At 54.3% G+C, this 21,075-nt stretch overlaps 1 protein-coding gene across 2 annotated transcripts in view; it reads left to right on the forward strand.

Moving 5' to 3' along the window:
• Positions 1-21,075, forward strand: part of SH3PXD2B (SH3 and PX domains 2B) — a 95,186-nt gene that overhangs the window by 18,985 nt on the left and 55,126 nt on the right. For both annotated transcript variants that reach the window (XM_044777669.2, XM_070517087.1), the window contains exon 2: positions 9,960-10,040. In XM_044777669.2, coding sequence (XP_044633604.2) covers positions 9,960-10,040 — 81 coding nt within the window. The remainder of the gene's footprint in view (positions 1-9,959; positions 10,041-21,075) is intronic.

Genomic DNA, 21,075 nt, shown 5'->3' on the forward strand with positions numbered 1-21,075 from the left:
TTTTCAAATATTTTAAAGTCTTGGAAGCCCCCGCTGTTGGCCTGAAGCCGGGAAGGGGGGCGGTGGGCCCTGGAGGAGCCCAGGTCCTGTCAGAAGGCTCCACTGATGGTTGCCGTGTGGCAGTGTGGACCCACGAGGTCTGGCAGGAAGACCTGCAGGCTGCTGGGTCACACCCTCTCCCATATATAGAAGAGCTAAAAGTGGCACTGCCTGGTGGAAACCAGGGTGGAGAGCCCAGAGACCCACCCACCTCACCAGGATCCCGGGGCTTCTTGCAGGCCAATTTGACCACTGGCCTAATCATTTCTAAGAACTTTCCGGATTTAAAGTTGTCTGGGCATGTCATTGTGCAAGAGGCTCAGAGGAGCATGAGGATCTTGCAAGGAAATTTGGACACTCTCATAGAAATGGAAAGAGGCCACAGTGGCGCATGCAACCCTTAGCAAGTTGCTACCCCTCTTGGCCCCTCCATATCCCCATTTATGAAATGGAGGGGTTGATCCAGGCGAGCCAAGTATGGAGCACACATCCTACCAGTCTCCAGGGCCCACGGCAGACATTGCTAATGGATCACAGAACTCTGTCTTGCTGATGCTCCTTTCTCACAGCCCCAGCCCCACTGGTGCCCCCTCTTCAGATGCTTTCTTCCATCTCCCAGGTCATTCCAGGCCGCTCACTGGCGTTCTAGAGCCAGGAGACAGCTTCCAACTTGAGAAATGTGAGCTCATTGGCCTGTAAACAAGAGAGCTCCAGATAGAGTGCGAATGGCAAGGAAGTCCACTGGAACAGCCTGCCCTCATACTCCATTCTCCCTCTGGCACCATTGCAATGTCTGACATAGCCACAAAGCCCTGTGCTCTTAATTCAGTGTTGTTCTTCAAATTGACTCACTGTTTTACTTACATTATTTTTTAAGGGAAGCTTCAGCTGTCTACCATAAATGGAAAACCAGTAACACTGGCTAGAAATAGAAGGAAACGAAATACAAAGGAAAGAGAAAATCGGTGTGTTAAGTTCTTCCTGCTGGTGGTGTTGCCTTCTGGAAGGAAGGAGCCCAGTGTGTCTTTGGTGGGGGGGGGGTGCTCAGCAGCCCTCATTGCCACCACTCTGAGCCAGCCAGGAAGGCAAGGCAACGGCAGAGGCTCGCTTTCTCACTGTGGGGTTCCCCCAGTTAAGCGCTGAGTCCCTAAAACCAGCTCGGGAGCCCCCAGCTCCTGCATACCTTGAGACGCAGTGATCTAAGGAAAGACTACACTTTGAAAAGACGTTGGACCAGACCCTTCCTCGCCCCCGCCCCCAAGCCCTCCCTGAAAATCAAACCGCTGGCCCCTGCCAGCAGGACCACAGTGTAATCGCTTTGTCATGTGACCGGTGCGGCAGCCACACCCCTTCTAATTAATTCCAGCCGGGGCTTTCAGCTGGCTTCTTTGCCAACCCCAGAAACCACACTAAATAGGTCTGCAAAGCAAAGGGAGATCAGAGGATGTTCCCTCTGCTCGGAGATTTTATCCACGGGGCAGAAACACCCTCTCATGTTTGCGAGTCCACGTGATAAAGCATATGAGGTCACAGTGCTCCCGAGGCGGAGGGCAGCTGTTTGCTATCACCCTGCCCTGGGGACCACGTGCGCTGAGTTCTGAGGCCTTTCCAGAGCTGCGGCCCTGGGGAGATTGGGCCATGGGCCTGCAGGGATGGGGCATGCCGGTTAACCGGGGTGCTGGGGGCTCGCCAAGGCGCTCCGCCTGTTTCTGGCCCACCGCTCAGCCTTGCCCAGCCCCGGCTACTTGTGTTTTTCAAAGGCCTCTAAGCTTTGTTTCGGTTTAAATCTTTTCTCGTGGACCAAATGACCTCTTGGCCGTCGTCACTTGGAAATGGGACCTAAATTCCTGTGTGCTTTACGGGGGTGCTCCTGGCACTGGGAGTCCACACCCAGCTGGCCTGGGTTAGACCTGCCGAGGGAGGTGAGGGTCAAGGGTCAGGAAGCAGTCACCGAACATTCTCAAGTCCCAGCTGTGAGCAGAGATTCTGACCAATGTAGACCCCATTTCTGGAGCTTTAAGAAAAATCTCATTCAATCTTCACAATGGTGTGTGATAAGGGAGGGACAAGCATCCTTACCCCCATCTTTCAGAGAACACAGAGGCTCAAAGAGGCAAAGGACTCACTGTGACTCCCAGAGCGAGGTTGGGGCTAAGGCCCCATCTGCTCACCCCCAGCTTCCTCCCACCCTACATCCCACCTGGGCCAGTAGGTGCACCGTGACCTGGAAGGATGTTCCAGAGGGATGGCCCAGAACCGAACTTGTCCCTCTTTAGTACAGAGTTCTTCTAGTTGCACAAAAACCTTCTTCATGCCAAAAAGGGAGTTAACTGGCAGGCCCAGGCTCATGTCATGCGTCACGGGCGGGCGGGCGGGTGGGCCCTGGAAACGGGAATGGAGTGCTGGCCAGAGCCGCACGGGCTCTCCCTGCCCCTCCCCCTCTGTGCCTCTCCCTCGTGGGTCCCTCTCTGCAGCCCGCATGTCTGTCACAAGTGTGCAGGAGGCTTGGGCAGCAGCCGTCCTCACAGATGGAGCCGACATGCTCAGATCTGACTCCAGTTCCCTAGAGAGAACCTGATGGGCTGGGCCTGGGTCAGGAACCATCCCTGGGCCAGGCAGCTGTGGCCATGGGCCAGGCAGGACAAGTGGTACTTCTCAAGCGTGGGGTCCATAGATGGACTCTCGGCATCTGCCTGAGGGCTCTTTTCCTTTTCTGTCTTCTAAAAGCAATCTAAGTTGAAGGAAAGTGGCTTCTGGAGGCCCCAGGACAGGCTGATCCTCAGAGGGCAAGCTTGCTGTGGCGCAGGCTACAAGACACCTAACGCCGTCCACAAGACGATGGGGTTCTTCGTCCTCTCTATGGCCACTCCTGGCAAGATCGGAGTGGCCTGGGGCTCCCAGGGATGGTCCTCAATCCTAATAGAGAAGGAAAGGCCAGGGCAGGTGAAGCCCTGGCACCAAGCAGGCTCATGGCTGTATGGGCACCTGACATTTGGGCCAGATATGTGGATCCCCTCCCTACAGACACCCCTGGGATGGGGACAGGGCCCTAACACCTGCAGCTAGGAATCCTGTTCCCCAAGCTCAGGCGAGCTGGGCCTATGTCCCCAGGGCCATGGAGGGGCAGTCCCACTGCCCCTCAGGGGCCCAGGAAAGACAGTGGAAGAGGCAGAGCTGTTGGGAGGTGGGGGGTGGGGCCAGGTGGTGGGCTGTGGGAGGCTCACCTGTAGAGGCAGTGAGTGGGGTCTAGGTCTCCCCAGCTTATGTCCCTGCGTTTAGTGCATAGTGATGATGACGATGATGTTGGCTTCTCTTTATGGTACATTTACCGGGTACCAGGCACCATGCTGAGTGCTCGACACACGTGTTCTCATTTCAACTCTGAGGTTGGTACTAGTGTGATCTGTCACCATCTCTGTTTTTTACAGAGGAGGACACTGAGTCGCAGAGAGGTTAACCCACTCTCCCAAGACCACGCAGCTAGTTGAGGTGGAAGCAGAGGCTGAATCCAGGCTGTCTTAACCCCTAAACCCGGCAGCCTCTGGCTGGCACCCAGGAACAGCTAGGAGAACGGGCATCTCCCGCTGGCCTGAGGTCCAGCCGTGGCCCAGCTGCTGGTGGGGGGCATGAGTCCCTGGTGCAGCAAGGCCGTCAGGTTAGAGGTGACCTGGGCCAGAGTAGCTGGTGACCTCCAGCAAGTCACTGCACTTCTGCCTCCATCCCTCACTGGGAAGCGTGGAAAGAGGCAGCCTGGCCTGCAGGCTCTTGGATTTGAGGGAGACAAAGGCTAGCCGTCCGACCCCCTCTACCCCAGCGCTTCTGGCCCGGGTAGCATGGAGCTCTGGTGGGAAACTGGGCCCTGGGGGGTCTGGACTTTGTGAATCATGCAGGCCCTGTGCTGAGTTGTATGAGAAGGGATTTCCATGGTGGTGAATTCCGGTTTACAGCCTCCTGCCTTAAAGGGAGAAGGAAGAAACCCTTGAGGCCCTCAGACGCCAGTGTGGTCCCTGTGCTTCCTCATTCCCAGGGGAGGGAGTCCCAGCTGCACCCTGAGTCTCTCAGCTCTGGGCTGAGGGGCCGGGGGAGGGGTTGCGGTGAAGGAGGGTGCAGAGAGGATGGGAAAGCGGGGACCCGAGAGATCCTCCAGACTCCAGTCTGTGAGGGCTTGACCTCCCGGCCTCTCAGTTTCTTCCTCATTTTCTTACGAAACAGATTTTCCATTGTGCTCGGTGCTGGGCATACAGTGACTAAGACAGGCACACTCTCTGCCCTCACGAAACAGAACCCAGTGGGAAAGCAGACACTCATCAGTTACATTAAAATGTAATCGACTTTGTGATGGGAAGTGGGTGCTGAGCAGCAGGGAGACTGACCATAATGTTGGTGGGGAGGGAGCAGTCAGGGAGGGCTTGCTGGAGGAAGCAGCATTCAAGCTCTGCCTGTTAGTAGAGTTAAAGAACATCCTACCTTCTGGATTTGCCTCATTGTTTCCTTATGCTGTCATTTAGCTTGTTTCTCTTCCTCCTGTATTTCCTACAGATTGGAACTTGGGTCAAGAGGATTGAGGTGCAGTTTGAACGTTTTGGTGACAATACTTGACAAAAGAGTTTGTATACTTCTGAGTTTGCATCACCTTGGGGGCCACAGAGTGTCTGATTGTCCCTCCTTCTATTGGTGATGCTGGGTTTGATCACCTGCCTACGGTTTTGACTGCCAGATCTCCCCATTGAAGTGGTACCTTTGTCTCTTTGCTGGGAAGGTAATTCTCGGGGTGACGCTTTCACACCGTGGGACTATCCTGTTCCCCAACAACCCCTCACCCAGTGGCTCAGCGTCCATCCGGGATCTGTCCAGAGTGGCTGTGCCATCTTGCTTTCCCACCAGCCATGTATGAGAGCTCCAGTGGCCCCACATTTTTGCCAGCTCTTGTTGTGGTCAGTACTTTTAATTTTAGCCATTCTAACAGATGCGTGGTGACGTCTCCTCCTGGTTTCAATTGCCCTTCTCCGATGGCTAATGGACATCTTCTCATGTGCTTATTTGCTGTCCCTCTACCCTCTTTGAGGAAATGTCTGTTCGGATCTTTTTGCCATCTTGTAATCGGGCTCGTTGTTTCCTTACTTTTGAGTTTTGAGAGTTTTTTATTACTGTATTCTGGATTTAAGTTTTTTCTTGGATACGCAGCGCATGTTTTGAGGGCTATACCACGGAGAAAGTTCTAGTGGTATGTCCAGGGAACTTGATGTGGGCTATGTAAATATCTGCAGAAAATCTGGTGTTTTCTTTAAATTATTTTTTTAGGTTGTGTTAAAATATACCTAATTATAAATTTTACCGTTTCAGCCATTTTTAAGCGTGCAGTTCAGTGGCATTAAGTACATTCACATTGTTGTTGTGCAGCCATCACCACCATCCACCTCCAGAAGTTTTTTCATCTTCCCAAACTGAAACTCCTTACCTCCCACATCCCCTCCCACAACCCCTGGGAACCACCGTTCTCCTTTCTGTCTCTATGAACTTGAGTCCTCTAGGAACCTCGTATAAGTGAAATCATACAGTATTTGTCCTTTTGTGGCTGGCTTATTTCACTTAACATAATGTCCGCAAGGTCCATCCCTGTTGTAACATATGTCAGAATTTTCTTCCTTTTTGAGACTGGATAATAATCCATTGTATGGGTATGCCACGTTTTGTTTATTTCATCCACGATGGTCACTTGGATTGCTTCCACCTTTTGGCCGCTGTGAGTAATGCTGCCATGAAGAAGTCTGCTTTTAATTCCTTCACGCCAGGCCACTGAGTATTACCTGGGTTTGGGATACAATCTAAAAGCCAAGGTCTGGTGTGTTAGGATTGTTTTGGTTGCAAGTAACGGAAAGTAACTCTCAAACTGGCTTAAACGAGAAAGAGAAGGCTTTGGCTTGTGTCCGTGAAATGTCCAAGATATTGGATCCGAGGCTTCAAATGATGTCACAGGACTCAGCCCCTCTCTCCCTCTTAGCTCTGCTGGCTTCTGTGTGACATAGTAACTCTTGGTGGGGAGTGCTCCCAGCTAGCCATTGCCCTGGGGGAAAGGGTCTGTCCCTGATGTCCCAGAATTGAGTCTCATTGGCCCTGCTTGGGTCACGTGCCCGTCCCTGAACCATGTTGTGACCAGAGACAGGCAGGGGAGGGAGAGGAGTGATCCTCCAGGGAAATCAGGTGATATTATCAAAGGGAGAAAGGGGGACCAGCTAAGCAGTGATATGGGACAACTGCTAGGAAGGAAAAACGAACTTTGTGCACCTCATGTGCCAGGTGTTGGGCAAGGCCCGTGTATGTTAGTTCTTGTGATGAATCCTCAAGAGAGATTACTGTCCCCGATTTAGAGAGCAGGACACTGTGGCCAGAGAGGTCGGTGCCTTGTGAGTCTCAGCCCGCAGTGGGGCTGGCGTTAGAACCCGGTGCATGTGCTCGCTCACCTGCCCCCAAACCCTGGGCCAGGCCAAGGTCCCGCCTTGGGACAATTCTCATTAAAAAGTGAGCTCTGTGCCTAAAAATGCAGGCAGTAAATTGTGTTCAGAGGTTGCTTCTTCCAATAAACCAATTAGTCCTGCTGCAGAGTCCTTGTACTGTACGTACAGAACTTTAAAAACTGTAAACAAGAGATCAAGAATGAATTGTGTAAGCAGAATTTTTTTTCCATTTATGGAAAAATGCTTTTTGTTGGTTTTAAGAAAAAATAAAATCTTGGAGGCTCTTCCTTTCTTTTTCTCTTGTTTTTTGACCCACATCAGCATTATTCTTGACGGATCATCCTGCAGACTTTGCTTACACATCCCCCACTGCCACTGGACCTTTGGTCTATATTTTCTGGGTCTCAGTTTACCCATCTGGAAGGTGGGCCATTGGACTGGCTGAGTTCCGTGGTCCCTTTCAGTGGTGGAAAGGCCTCTTTACTGGTGTCCCTGCTCCTCTTCAAACCATTTTCCACTCAGCAGCCCAAGGGATTTATATTGATATTCTTTAAAACATACATTACATGATGTCCCGCACCTTCCACTACCCCTTAAAACTCTTTAAGAGAACGAAATCCAGCTCCTCACCGGGGCCCGCAGGCCCCTCCCAGTGTGGCTGCTGCCTGCCTCCCGCGCCCCCCACCTCCCTCCAGCTCCTCAGACACGCCGCACTTGATCCTCACTTCCCTTCCCACTGCGACAGCCTTTCCTCACCTCTCCTCCCGGCCGGCCGGCTCCTCATCCTTCAGTCTCCGCTCGAAGGTTGCTGCCTCAGATGGGCCTCCCCTTCAGGAACACCCGACGCCCCCGACGGGGAAAGCAGCCCTGGGGTCCCTCCTGAGCACTTCCTGTGACTGAGGATTGGATTTGTACTTGCTTGTCTGCCGGTTTCTCGCCCATCTTCCAGCTCTCCGGGGGCAGGGGCCCGGTCCGTCTTTCTCCTCGTTGCATCCCAGAATGTAGCAGAGGGCCTGGCACACACAGGTGCTCAACAAATGTTGCAGAGGGAAGGGAGGAAGGAAGTAATGGGAGCCATTCACACTCCCCATGCTGGCGTCTTGAAGCAGAGTTGAAGTCTTCTTATTAATAAAACTAACAACTATTCAGGTGGCTTTGGAGACATAGCTGTTTTTGCTAGGAAATCACCTTTTCGAGGGGCTCTGCCTCCTAAAGGATGCCCTGGCCTGTTCTTTGGCTCCGTGAGGTGCCCAGGAGCAGCGAGCACAAACAAGGGAGACTGGTGGGCCACGGTGCCCCATCCCTGGTGTGGAAATTGCGTGTTTTGTGAACAGGGGTAGGGTGAGCACTGGGGGAGCAGAGTGCGGGCTGCTGGGACGTCTTGAGCTTTCCTCTGTGCCAGGCAAGGAGCGCTGCCGTCTGTAATCGTCACATCACTGTGCGAGATGGGCTTGATGATCCCATTTTACAGATAAGGAAACTGAGGCTCCAGGAGTTAGGAAATTGCGTGAGTCTAGAGCTGCTTGACTCCAGGGCCCAAGTTCCTTCCTCCCTGCCACGCTTCGTGGAAATGAAACCCGTATTGGATTGGGAGAGGTCATTCCTGGGGAAATCCTTGGCCTGGCGTTCCAGGGCACCTCCCATCTTCTCCGGATTTGTCTTTCCGTTTTTTAGCTCTTCTCACGTAGGGAACCTTCCCCCGTGAGTCCCTGATGTTCACGCTGGGCTCTGGCTCCAGCCCGCCATGGCCGCCTGTTTCTGTGTCGAATGAGGGTGACCTAGAGACTCTGGCTGAAATCCCTTTGGAAACCACTGCCAGCTGTAATCCCCCGTCTCCCCGTGTTGTGGTCTTTGCTCCGTCCCCCACCACCCACGGTCTCTCCCTTCCTCTCCTGCTCTCTAAATCTACGTGTCCTTCAACGTTCACCAGATGCCTCCAAGGTCCGGGCCCCCTTCCTGTGCCAGTAAGGACTAAATTACATGTGTCAGAAACCCCACTTAAATTGGCTTCAAAAATACTTCGAGTGTGGGTGTGACCCAAGACTGATTGGCGCAGGAAACTGGCCGGATCTGGGGTAGGCTGAGCGTCAAGCAGAGCTGGACCTGAGGGTCAGACTGTGTCCTCAGGAATCTACTGATGGGGCCTCCTTCTCAGGCGGGCCCTCCCAAGAGAGGATGAGGTGCCCCGCAGCTCCGGGTCCCCGTCCTGACAGCTGGCCACCTCACGGAAAGAGAGCTTCTCTTTCTCAAGGGTGGGGCAGAAGTCCCAGGGCTGCCTCCTGCCGGCTCTGATTGGCCTGGCGCAAGTCACCTGCTCACTCCTCAGCCAGTCAGCGTGGAGAATGGATGGTACCTGCCCCCGTATCTAAGGGGCTTTATGAGGTGGGGAAGGAGGTTCCCAGGAGAAAAGTCGAGGCGCTTTGGTTGAAAAGAAGGGTAATCAGTACTGGGCAAAAGATAACCGATGTCCACTGCCCACGTGTTGTCTTCATTTGTGTGTGTGTTGTCTCTCCAGCCAACCCTCGGCCCTTGGAGGGCAGGGGCTCTACCCGTGTCCCCTCGTGGCCTCTAACAACACTGAGCCCCTCGTGTCTGTGCAGCATTTCTCTGTTCCCAAAGAGCTTTCACATATGTATCTTTTAATTGTGAAACCATCGTATAACAACAGATCATTTGTGCTAGCCGGGCGTGGTTATGGGGCGCTGATCACTTAGCCTTTGAGTGTCCACGTGGTGTCCAGGGCCACCGGAGTCCCCAGCCAGGTTCTCTGACTTCCTGCTGCCGCCTCAGTTTGCCCGAATTCGTCATCAGTGTTTTATTTTCTGTGTGTGCCGTGACTTGTGACGAAGGTTGGAAACATGGCCCTGTGGTTTGTAAAGTGTTTCCCCATCCTCATTCTCGTCAGATCCTCACGCTGCCCTGGGAGGCAGAGGAAACAGACGCTGCTGCCCAGTTTACGATGGAGAAATTGGCACTCAGAGGGAGAAAATGACTTGGCCTGGGCCTGACTACAGGAAATGGTGTCATGGCTTAGCTTATGAAAATATGAGAGGGCTCAGAACTGCAGGTCCCCATGACTTCTGGCAAAAGTCAAAATTTTAAGAATGACCAGCAAAATAGCCAGCCCGGTGACTCTCTGAATTGAGTGGGGAACAAGAAATCCTTCCACTGCTGGAGACAACAGCACCTGCTGAGATGAGCAGGGGGCTGACACTTCCTTGTACTTGATTTCATTTAATGCTTTGCACAACTCTCAGAGGTGGGGGTTATTACCCAATTTTATTATGGAGGAAGCTGAGGCTCAGAGAGAGCAGGTAACCTGTCCAAAGTCACACAGCTGGTTGGTGGCAGAGCTGAGATTCAAACCCAGGTCTGTCTGACTCTGAACCTGGTGCTGTGCTGCCACATCCTGGAATGGAAAGGCCCCCTTGTGTTAACGCCCGTCTCCTCTGTCCCTCTCCACAGGTCTACATCATCCGGGTCACGTGGTCCAGCGGCTCCACCGAGGCCATTTACCGGCGCTACAGCAAGTTCTTTGACCTCCAGGTAAGGATTTGGGATCTGCAGGGAACTGCAGGGTGGGAAAGAGTTTGTTAGGCCTTGCTTTCCATTTTGACGTCAGAGCCCAGACCCTCCCCCACAGTGGATGTGCAGCATTCTATTTTATTCTCTAGACTTACAAATGACCTCCACGAGCGCTTCAGCAGCACCCATACCAAGACTAAAATGATGTGCGGAAGATTAGCAGGGCCCCCCGCGCAAGGTGACATGCAAATTTGTGGAGCCTTCCATATTTGAAAAAATAAGATGTCCATCACTTTGGGGCATGAGGAATGTGCTTTGTCGCTCTATGCCTTGGTATTCAGTGTTTCCCCAATGAAGGAAGGGCTGCTTGCTGACTGCTCCGGAATGGAGGGTTTCTGGAAGTGTTTCTCTGTGGCCTTGGAGATGGATCTCGAGCTCGTGTCGTGAACCACGATCGTGTTTGCAGGGAGCTGCGTTTGTCGAGCGTATTGAGGATTCTCGGGCCGTTCAGCCCTGCATTCGGCCCCATGTCTCCCGCTCGCCTCGGCCTCCTCCCCTGGCAGCCTCCACACTCTGGAGTGCCTGCCCTGCTCTGAGGGCACCAGGCCCGCCCTCTCCCCGAGGACTTTGACCCTGCCCTTCCTTGCCTGGAACACGCCCATGTGCCCTCCTAACCCGCCCGTTGGCACAGGTGCCTCCTGCTGCCCCTCAGACTCTCATCTTCTGGGTCTGACTTTGATCCAGCGAGGCCTCCTCTCCGGGACCCCACAGCTCGTGTGTCCCTGTCCTGACTCGATATGAAAGTTGTCTGCTGGTCTCTCTCCCCCTCTACACCGAGGCTCTCTGGGAAGGACCCACGTCTCCGTCATCCTCTCTCTCCTTAATGTTTTATTCAAGGGCACAGTGTGTGTCCAGTCAGGGTTTGGTGAATGAATGAATGAACGAACTGACAACCACCCTGAGCACTGCCAGTCTCCCAGGGAGCCAGGCCAAATGCAGACAGCCCCGTGTAAGCCCGTCCCCACTAGAGTAAAAGAAGTCTAAACCCTAGGGCGGTAGCTTTCTCCTGACTGACCAAGGGCCAGCAACTCAAAGCAAGTGTGTCTGCGTGAGAAGCCACAGTGCCTGGTGTGGCCTGGCAGAGGTCTTTAGAAAACATGGGTCACAGGAGATGGGAACTCGCCCAGCTTCCCAAACCCGTGAGTCCTCCCTGCGCATGGTGAGGGGCTCACATCACATTGCAGGCCAACACAGGGCTTCGTCCTGAGATGGCTGTCTTCCTTTCCTCCTTGTACCCGTTAGGATGCTTCAGCTGCTTCAGTTGATAGAAACCCAGCTCAAACTGGCTTAAGTAAACGGGGATTTTTTTGGCTGGTGTAACTGAATATCCCGGAGAAGAAACCTTGTGGGCTTCAGGCACAGCTTGATCCAGAGGGTTTTCCCACCAGTGTCCTCTCACCCAGTTCCTTCCTCTCGTTCTGCGTTCCTCTTTCCATGGTGTTTGGCTTTATCCTCAGGTCCCACTTGGTTACAAAATACTCTGGGCTCAGACTCAGCAGGAAAGAGTGAAAGGTCATTTCCCAGAAGTCCCAACAAAGAGGGTGTTGTGTTTCCTAGGCTTATCTCTAAGCCAGTCAATATGGTTCAGGAATGTGTTGGCCAGTGGGCTTATCTGGGTCCCCGCTCTGCCCCTGGAGTCAGGGGTGGAGGGAATGGCTGTGATGGGATGAAAGTAGATGTTGCTGGATGGGAGAAGACAGCCCTGCCCTCCCACACCGCCTCTTCGCCTCACATGTTCTCCCTGAGAGTTGAGTGATGTTCACCACAGGCATCCTCACTTGTACGGGCCTAGTCTGTTCCTGAAAATGTAGAACAGGGGATTTTCAGAGCCTGTGTTCCATTATTTCAAAGGTGGAGGGGAGATGACAGTGCCCTGCTACCTGACTCCCTAATACCACTAAGACAGTCACTAACCCGTTTCAGCCGCCAGCTTAACGGCCTGCCGAGTCTGCATCAGAGAAAGCGGTTGAGACACCAGTCACCTGTTTAACATGTGAGGACCTCATCAGGGATGTTTTGTGTTCGCTCTGCAACAGACTCAGACAGCATCGTGTGCAGATTGTGGTGTTCTTCTGGTCCGCAGCAGACGGGTGCTGGATGTGAACACACAGGAGGCTCTGTGTTAACGATGCTCAGACGCCATCCGCAGTGGGCTTGGCAGGAGCAGGCACACGGGCTGGGAAAGGGCTGACCCCTGCGGGAAAGGAAGGGAAGGTGACAGAGGTAACGGCCAGCACTTTAAACGCCGTGGCGGGAGGCACAGTCATGTGCGAGGATGACCGAGGTCCCTGGGCCTCTTCCCCAGATGCCCGGGCGATCCGAGCAGACCCATCACAGCAGGTCTTCAGGTCCGAGAAGGATGTGGTGGACGTTTCACAAGCTGCTGGCCGGACTGCGTCGCTGAGGGTCTGCGCAGGGAGGCCACCTGTGTGTTGCCTTCAGAGGCCTCTTGCCTGCCTGACGACCCCCAGGAAGGAAGCGGGGGGAGCAGTGGCAGGCGTGATTGCCCTCCTAGGGGTTATTGACACCATGGAGCACACGCCCGCTCGGGAGCTTAGAGAGGAGTGGGGCGGATGGATGGGAGGCAGCAGGTGTGCCCTGTGGAACCCAGAGTGGGATAAGCAGCCAGCCTCGCGGGGCCCAGAACCGACAACACTGTGGTCCCCCAGAGGCCCAGCGGCTCCAGGCCGTGCATCGTTGTGGCCGCAGCATCTCCCATCGAGCCTGCTTCCTTTTCCTGCCAGCTTCTCTGGACCTGCCTCCACCACTTGCCCATTGGCCCCCACCCCCACGGGATCCCCAAACAGCACTTTTGGTCCCCAAGTTGAAGTGCCCTTTGCTGTCGTCCATGCACTGGCATTTCTGGGTACCGATTCCAGGCTCGAGGAGAGAGAACCTGGTGGTTGGTCCTGGTCGAAGTCCACCCCAAGGCTGTCGGCTGCCGCCAGAGGACTGGGGATCGGGGGTGGTGAGGACAACAGCATCTGGAGGGGCGGGTTCTACAGGAAGGGAGTGGGGAGGGGGTCCTGGAAGCGCGGATGGAGGTGCTAGTTGCGGCCGTTTTGTAGTGCGTGGCCCAGGCTGTGTGGCAGGAGTGTGAGTGTCGCCGAGCTCTCTGTTCCAGCCTAGCCCAGGCTTCAGACCTTGACTTCTGGGCTTAGATGGACCTGGGCTCAAATCTCAGCTTTGCCTTTTCAGGTCTCGGCTCTATGTCCCCTCTGTGTGTTTCTGAGCTTCACTTTCCCCATCTGCCTATTAAGAACGGAAGCACTTTCCTCCTGGGTCTGTCGTGACAGTTAAATGAGTTGTGCCTCGCTCAGCCAGCACACTAGCTGTCATCTGCTGTCCCTCTGCTCAGATGGGGCTCTCCGAGTTGACATCGTTGGGGGGCACTTGAGCCAAGTTTGGGTCACGGGGCTCTCTGGCCCACGGCCTGATTTCCTCCACTCTCCTCCTCTGACTCCACTTTCTTATTTCTACCAGAGCCTAAAGTGAGGTTTTCTTGCCCACTGAGTACAATTGGCAATAATTGGGGCTTTGCTAGGACGTAAATAGCTCCTGAGGCTCCCCTCCTGTAACATGGTCGTCTGAAAACAGAGTTCCAGGCTGCTCTAAAGAGCCGCAGGCGGGCGGCTGGCGTGGGGAGTCGGGGATTCCAGGGTCCCACTCTCCTGGAAGCAGCCGCCCCTGTGCCCCAGTGAGGGGCTGGAAGAGGGCAGGGCGAGACCCCACCAGCCAGCCAGCTGTCCCGGGGCCAGGCAAGGAGACCAGCCCACCGCCTGCGACACCCTAAAGTGAGGTGATTTCATGACCCACTCCCTCCCTCCTGCCTGGCAGGTAGCCCGGGTGTTTTCACAAGGAACTTGGCTCACAGGGTGTGGGGAGGCTGAGCTCTCATGGAGGAACAGCTAGGCCAGTGTGGCGTAATGGAAAAAGCCGCAGACTCAGGAGACTTGGGGCCCTGCCACCTGTGATGGGTGGCCTTGGGCACACCCCTTAACCCCTCTGTGCCAGTTGTCCTCATCAGTAACATGGGGGTGATGATAATAGAAACAGTTGGCCTTCCTGGAGCACTGGCTGTGAAACGTCTAGATGTAGTGACTTATTTAATCCTCATTTCAAGCTTATCGGATTATACAGATGAAGAAACCCAGGCTCAGAGAGGTTAAGTCATTTGCTCAAGGTCACACAGCTAGTGAGTGTCAGAACAAGGATTTGAAGCTGGGCAGGTGACACTAGAGTCCACAGTGTTAGCCACTCTGCTGTCTCTCTAGTGGCTACTTTACAAGGTTCCTATGGAGTTAAAAGTGATGATATGTGGCAAGAAGAGGCAAACCCGTAGAGACAGGAAGCAGATGAGTGGTTGCCAGGGGCTGAGGAGGGGGCAAGAAGGAGAGACTGCTGATGGGTGCTGGGTATCTTGTTGGGTAATGAAAATGTCCTGGAATTAGATAGTGGTCATGGTTGCACACCCCTGTGGATATACTGAAAACCGTTGAGTTGTATACTTTAAAAGGGCAAATTTTATGGTATGTGATATATCTCAATTTCTTTTTTTGAAAAAGTGATGATGTGTGTGAGAGCAGTTTCTGGGCTGTCAAGCCCAGAGCAAATGGCAGCTGTTGGGGTTGTTGATGGCGTGGGCTGCTGCTAGGAGTTGGCATGAAGATTGGAGCAGGAGATGATGCCAGTTTAATAGAGTGGTTAAGATCCTGGGCTTTCATCCAAATCCTGCCACTTACTGGCTGTGAGATCTTGTTTAGTCAGAACTGTTTTAGTCGCAGGTGACAGAAACACAGTCAAGATGGATTATTCAAAAGGAACATTGATTAGCTAAATGCAGCTGAGGAGACCCAGGGTACTTGGCTTCAGGTGTGGCTGGATCTAGGGGCCACAGTGTCAACACGGACCTGCCTTTCTCCACTTCTTGGCTTTTGTGAAAATTAATAAAAGAAGCCTTAACTAAACTGGAGTCAGGAAGCCTGTAGGGGGAGCTCTCAGGCCCTGTCACATATGTCAGTCACACCAAATAGGAAGGGAGGCGTGCTTGCATCTCAACAGGACATATGTAAAACTGCTTTACTACTGAAGGAAGATTTCTCCCCCACCTAGCAACAGCCCAGCCACTGAGAGACACCGCAGCTCAGCTGGTGAAGAGCTGTTGCCTCCTTCAATTGCCATTTCCCGTCCCCACTCCCACTTTCCTCTGTAAAGGCAGCTCCCCGCTTTGTTGTCTGGCTTTGCCTGTGGTTTGCCAGAACGTGCACATCCGAATTGCGATGCTTTTGGCTGTTCCCAAATAAACTCATTTCGAGGGTAAAGTAACAGGCAGAGTTGCTCTTAAGCTGACACTTTCTCTGCCTCGGAGGTGGGGGGTGGTGTTGTCTGGGGTGGCAGCCACAGCTCCAGGCTGTGTCCACCAGCTCAGCTCGGTGACTTCAGGGCGAGGCAGACACTGAACAGTTTAAGTTGAGTGTCCTTGGTTCCTCTTGGGTTGGTGGCCGGGCCAGTCAGGGCCAGCCCGGGGCCTGGAGCAGAACCAGCATCGCGCCGATGGGTGTGGATGGACAGAGGAGGAGAGGCCCCAGAGGAGACCAGAGAACTGCTGCCAAAGTGAGGAGACAGCCTGTAGGTGGCAGAAAGCAGTGAACGTCCCCTCTGCTGGCGCATGCCATTCGGGCAGAGGAAGCGTCTGCAGAGAGGCCGCCTGGGCAGAAGGAACGGGCATGACTCAGGCTCCTGGGGGGGGAAGACTCAACGGTCACCAGCAGGAGGGCCCCCTTTATGACAGCTCACCGTCCGCTGTGATTTCCTGACTCTCTTATCCTGGTAAAGCGGGACCCTGATAGTCATGCCTGCCACTGCTGCTGGACATCTGGCCTCGTGTGTCACTCGCATGAGGGTGCAGGCAAGAGAGCTCTGGGGTCGGGATGGGAAGACCTGGCATCAGGCCCCAGCCCTCTGTCTTACCAGCTGTGTGGCCTTGGGCAGGCCACTCAACCTCTCTGAACTCCCTGTCTGCCCTAGCCTGGGCTCACACTGAAGAGCCCGTCAGTGTGGCGGAGGGAGCTGGCATCCGAGCCGGGCGCTGGAGATGACAAGAATGTCACTCGAGCTAAGGGGCAGTGACTCCGGAAACGTGGTTTGGCTGAGTGACGTAGTGACAACGTTGGTGACCGTTCACTGAAATGCGCCCAGTGCTATTTCGCATGCTGTCTCGTGCAGTCCTCATAGAAGCGTGAAGTCGCGCCGTGTCCGTGTCACTCAGAAGCTCAGAGAGGCAGGGCCACATCCCGGAAGGCAGCGTGGCTGGGACTGGAGCCTGGTGTGGCCAGTGTGAGACCCGGGCTGCTCACATCTGCGCCCCTGCCGCCTTGAGCCCCAGCGCTGCCCTGGAGCCTGTGTCATCGAGGATGGTCTTCCCGCCCTGAGTTCTGTGTCTGGCCGCCCTTTGGGTCCTTCTGGCGCCTGCCGTCGGGCGTGGGCAGTCTGTCCTGCGGAGGCTGCTGGAGCGGAGCGTGGCCCTTCCCAGACAGGCCGCTGCGCCTTGCGGCCTTTGCCCTCTGAGCCTTCCCACTGGTTCTTCGTGTCCCCTAGGCCGAGGCCCATGGCCGTCACTGGAGGGAGGGCGACCCGCACAGGAGCACAGCTGAGCATCTGCTGAGCCAGACCCCAGGTGTTCAGAGAGGGGTCTTGTCCCCACCCGGGAGGTCAGGCAGGGCTTGCTTCCTGGAGGAGGGGACTTCTAAGGAGCATCTTGACAGAGAGTCAGGAGCTGACCCGCCCACAGGATGGGGAAGGGCATCCACGCAGAGGAGCCCGCGTGTGCAGAGGCGAGAATGAGCAGGACTCTGCGCTGGCATCTGGCAAGTTGCGAGGGCAGGCGGCGCAGGCCGCTGGGCCTCACTGCCCAGCCGGGAGCTCTCGGGAGAAGCGTCAGCCACGTGTCCTGTAAGCAGGGATGCTCCGTGCTCTGGGGGCCCAGAGAGGCTGCTGCTAGGCACAGGGGCTTTCGGGGGAGCGCTGTTCTAGACGCGGCCCGTCTCTGAGCTGAAACCCAGCTGGAGGTAGCGTCTTGATCTGCACCTTTGTTTCTCGGTGTAGAAGGTTGCTGATGTCCAGAGACAGAAGAGGCTGTCCCAGGTCACACAGCAAAAGCCCACGGCACTTACCTTTGGGGGCTGTCTGCTCAGAAGCCCCCACACTCCACCACAGAAGCCAAAGGGAGGAGAGTGTTTGTCCTGTCTTTTCGGGGGCAGGAATGGGGGGCAGAACTGAGGAGTTCTCATGTCCCAGGCAGGCTTTGCAGCTGGAAAGGCTTCCCAGTGAGATCCCAGCCCATGCCTGGCTGGGGATGCCACCACCCGCATCCACACACCGCCTCTGCTGGACCGTCAGGCGCGCTCTGTCCCTCGGATGTTAACTTCTGAGACTGGGGTGTGCCCTCACAGGTTGTACCTGCTTGATGGAATATTGTTTTCCTTCTGTCTGATAAGCTATGGCCATATCAATGGCGTGTATCTGAGAAAGCACGGTAGTTGCCTTTTTCCACACAGTTGGCAATTCTCTATTTGTAAAATAGAAAGAGGCAAGATTTCGCTGGTCAGTAGCGTCTCCACCCAAGTCCAGGCCCTGCTGTTACCGCCTGGAGCATAATTTCTCCTGTCCTAGGCGGTGGCTGACCAGACCAGTTAACCACTTTTTTCATTCGTTTGTTCATTCGTTGATTCATTCATTCTTTGCACAAATTTGTACCATGTGCCTACTGTGTACCAGTGAGGAGGTGGTGGGGCAGGCCAGAAGGCAGGCAGACCAGTAAGGGAGTTGGGCTAAAAAAGAACTCTGACCTGGCCTGTGGAGGGGCAGTAACGATGAGAGAAGTGGACAGACAGGAGAGATGGCAGACTCCAAGTGGTGTATCCACCAGGACACCAGGGCACGCTGACATTTAGGCGTACCAGCTCATTGAGGGGACAGTCCCCAAAGACAGCCAACCACATATGGAGAGCAGGCCCAGGGATGTTGTCATGTCCTGCTCAGAGGACCACGTGGCTTCCCACCAGCCTGCGGCTGCCCGTGACAGTCCCCCTGGCCCTTCTGCACGGCCTGCCTTGGCTGTCCTGGGGCTGGGCTTCTGTGAGGCTGAGGGAGGCGAGCCCTCCCCGCACAGTCTGCCACTAACAGGAACCACGTGTGGACCTCCAGGCCTGCTTCCACGGTGTGCCTTGGACAGCTGTGTCCTTTCCCTCCGCCACAAGCTGATGTCTTGAGAACTGCTGATGGAGTGTTCTCTCATTCCCCTTGGAGGCTTGTGATGTGGCAGCTTGACGTGGCTCCCTGTCCCTTCCCGCCCTGCAGGCTGACTCATTCTCCGCACCCTGAGCACCACTGCCTTTATTATCTGGGGGACGGGCGTGGACTTGCCAGTTTGCAAGGATAACGGCTGCCGTTGGATTTGCCCACCATGCCTCTGGTCCTGCTGCTGCAGAAGGCCTGGGTCTGGGGTCCCCACCGAGGGTCTGGAACGTTGCCTATGTCTGCCTCAAAGCCTGTGGGTGCCAAGTGTGACAGTTCTCTGAGTAGAAGCAGCTTGTGGCCTGCGAACCTGGACCCACTAAGACCAAAAGCAGAATAGCCCACAGGCCTTTGATCGCCTGTGCTTCGAATAGCAGTCTTACAGATGCCGTCGTTGATAGGATGGTTAGAAAATGAAATAAAACTGGAGATGGCTGAAAGAGGAGATGGGTACCACGCCCAGCGCTGCGCTGTCCCACATGGTGGCCACTAGTCACATGAGGCTACTTAAACGTAAATGTAAGTTAAATAAAAATTTCAGTTCCTCAGTCTCAGGAGCCACATTTCACGTGCTCAGTGGGCACCCAGGGCCAGTGGCTACCATAAGGCACAGGGCAGGTACACAATGTTTCCATTGCTGCAGGAAGTTCCGTCGGGCGGCCCAGCACGGCCACTGCGGGGGCTTGGGTGGGCTGAGGAGTTTGCCAGCCTTAGAACACAACCTCACGATGGAATGTGATCCAGCTGTAAAAAGGAAGGACATTCTGACACACGCTACAACATGGGTGAAGCTTGAGGACATCATGCTTAGCGAAATAAGCCAGCCACAGAAGGACAGTTGTGGTTCTGCTTCTGTGTGGTGCCTAGAACCGTCAGACTGGCACGGATGGGAAGTGGGACGGCGGTTGCCGGGGCTGGGGGAGGGAATGGGTATAGGTTTCGGTTTGGGGTGATGAGGAGATTCTGGGGACGGATGGTGGTGATGCTTGCACAACAATGTGAACGTACTCAATACCACTTAATTGTACGCTTAAAATGGTAAATTTTATACTATGTATATTTACCACAATTTTAAAAACCACAACAGCCTCACAAACTGCTAAAAATGATTCCCAAATAACTTTGAGAATAACGTGTTCATTATGGGCGGAGTGCGAGGAGGGGGGGTTTCTGGTTGAGCGCCTGCATGCCCCCCAAAAGGTCGCGTTCAGTGCTTGTCCACACAGGCTCCCTGCCGAGCAGCCCGTGCTCCTCCGTCTGCGGGCGGTGAGTCAGGCTCCACGGGTGAGGGGTCTGGCCGAGGACACACGGCCGGCCTGAGGAAGCGTCAGGATTTGACCCCAGGGGTGCCGTCTGTGGCTAGACCTTGCAGCATTTAAACCTAAGCCTGCTGCCTCAAATTAATGAATAACACTCGGGGAGACACTTGAGCTCTTTGGGCCACACTTATCTGGGTAAAGACAAGTCAGGACAAGAGGCGAGAGAGTAACTTTCTACATTAGCAGTGCAGACCCCCAGGAGGATGGAAAATACGGCTCTGGTGGGGCCTCTTCAGCCAGTGTGTCCACCCAAACAGGCTCAGGGGGACCAGGAGAAGGGAACAGGCAGGCTAGGATGCACAGAGTACTGGTGCATACCTGTTTTTTTAAAAATTCCCTGGGGCCGGCCCAGCGGTGCAGTGGTTAAGTTCACACGTTCTGCTTCGGCGGCCTGGGGTTCACCAGTGTGGATCCCCAGTGCAGACATGGCACCGCTTGGTAAGCTGTGCTGTGGCAGGTGTCCCACATATAACGTGGAGGAAGATGGGCACGGATGTTAGCTCAGGGCCAGTCTTCCTTAGCAAAAAGAGGAGGATTGGCACATGTTAGCTCAGGGCCAGTCTTCCTCAAAAAAAAAAGATTCCCTTTAGGGGCTAGCACAGTGGCATAGTGGTTGAGTTCACACACTCCGCTTTGTTGGCCTCGGGTTCTCAAGTTCACATCCCGGACATGGACTTACATGCCGCTTATCAAGCCACACTGTGACAGCATCCCACATAAAATGGAAGAAGACTGGCACAGATGTTAGCTCAGGGCCAATCTTCCTCACCAAAAAAAGTAAATAAAGGTTCCCTTTAATGGTGTTTCAGCATTGTCTGAAATAAAATTGAGAAGGAAAAAGAAGATAGTGTTAGGCAAAGCCTATAAATCTCCTCAAGACTGTGCGGCTGAAGCTGATTAATCACCTGCTTTTAGAAAGAAGGAAAGCTCTTCACCTGAGCATGGAGGCGTCATGTACCTTGTCCCAAGCTGACGTTTCCTGTTCATGTGACACTGCGAAGCCACCTGGGAGAGCGGTCCTAGGCAGAGAGAATGGGATTGAGATGAAAATCCTTGAGCTGGCTGGACCCTGCTCAGCTGTGCCACCTCGGGCAGTTCCCTGTCCCTCTCTGCTGCCCCGTTTCCCCGTCTGTGACTGGGGATCGTACATCTATTTCACAAGGTTATCATGAAGGTCAGATAAAACCGTGTGTATGAGAAGGCTCGTTAACTGTAAACCCAAACAGGTGTCAGTAGTGGTTACTAATTATTGTTTAATATTAGCAATATGAATATTATTAATCGGGGAACTTAGCAAAGTCTGAAGCTGCGTTATGACTCCACAGCCCGGCTTAATCCATAAAGAAACGCTGCCAGTTGGTATCATCATGGCCAGCTAAAAG

The sequence above is a fragment of the Equus asinus genome, chromosome 9 (assembly GCF_041296235.1).
Source record: "Equus asinus isolate D_3611 breed Donkey chromosome 9, EquAss-T2T_v2, whole genome shotgun sequence".
Lineage (NCBI taxonomy): Eukaryota > Metazoa > Chordata > Mammalia > Perissodactyla > Equidae > Equus > Equus asinus.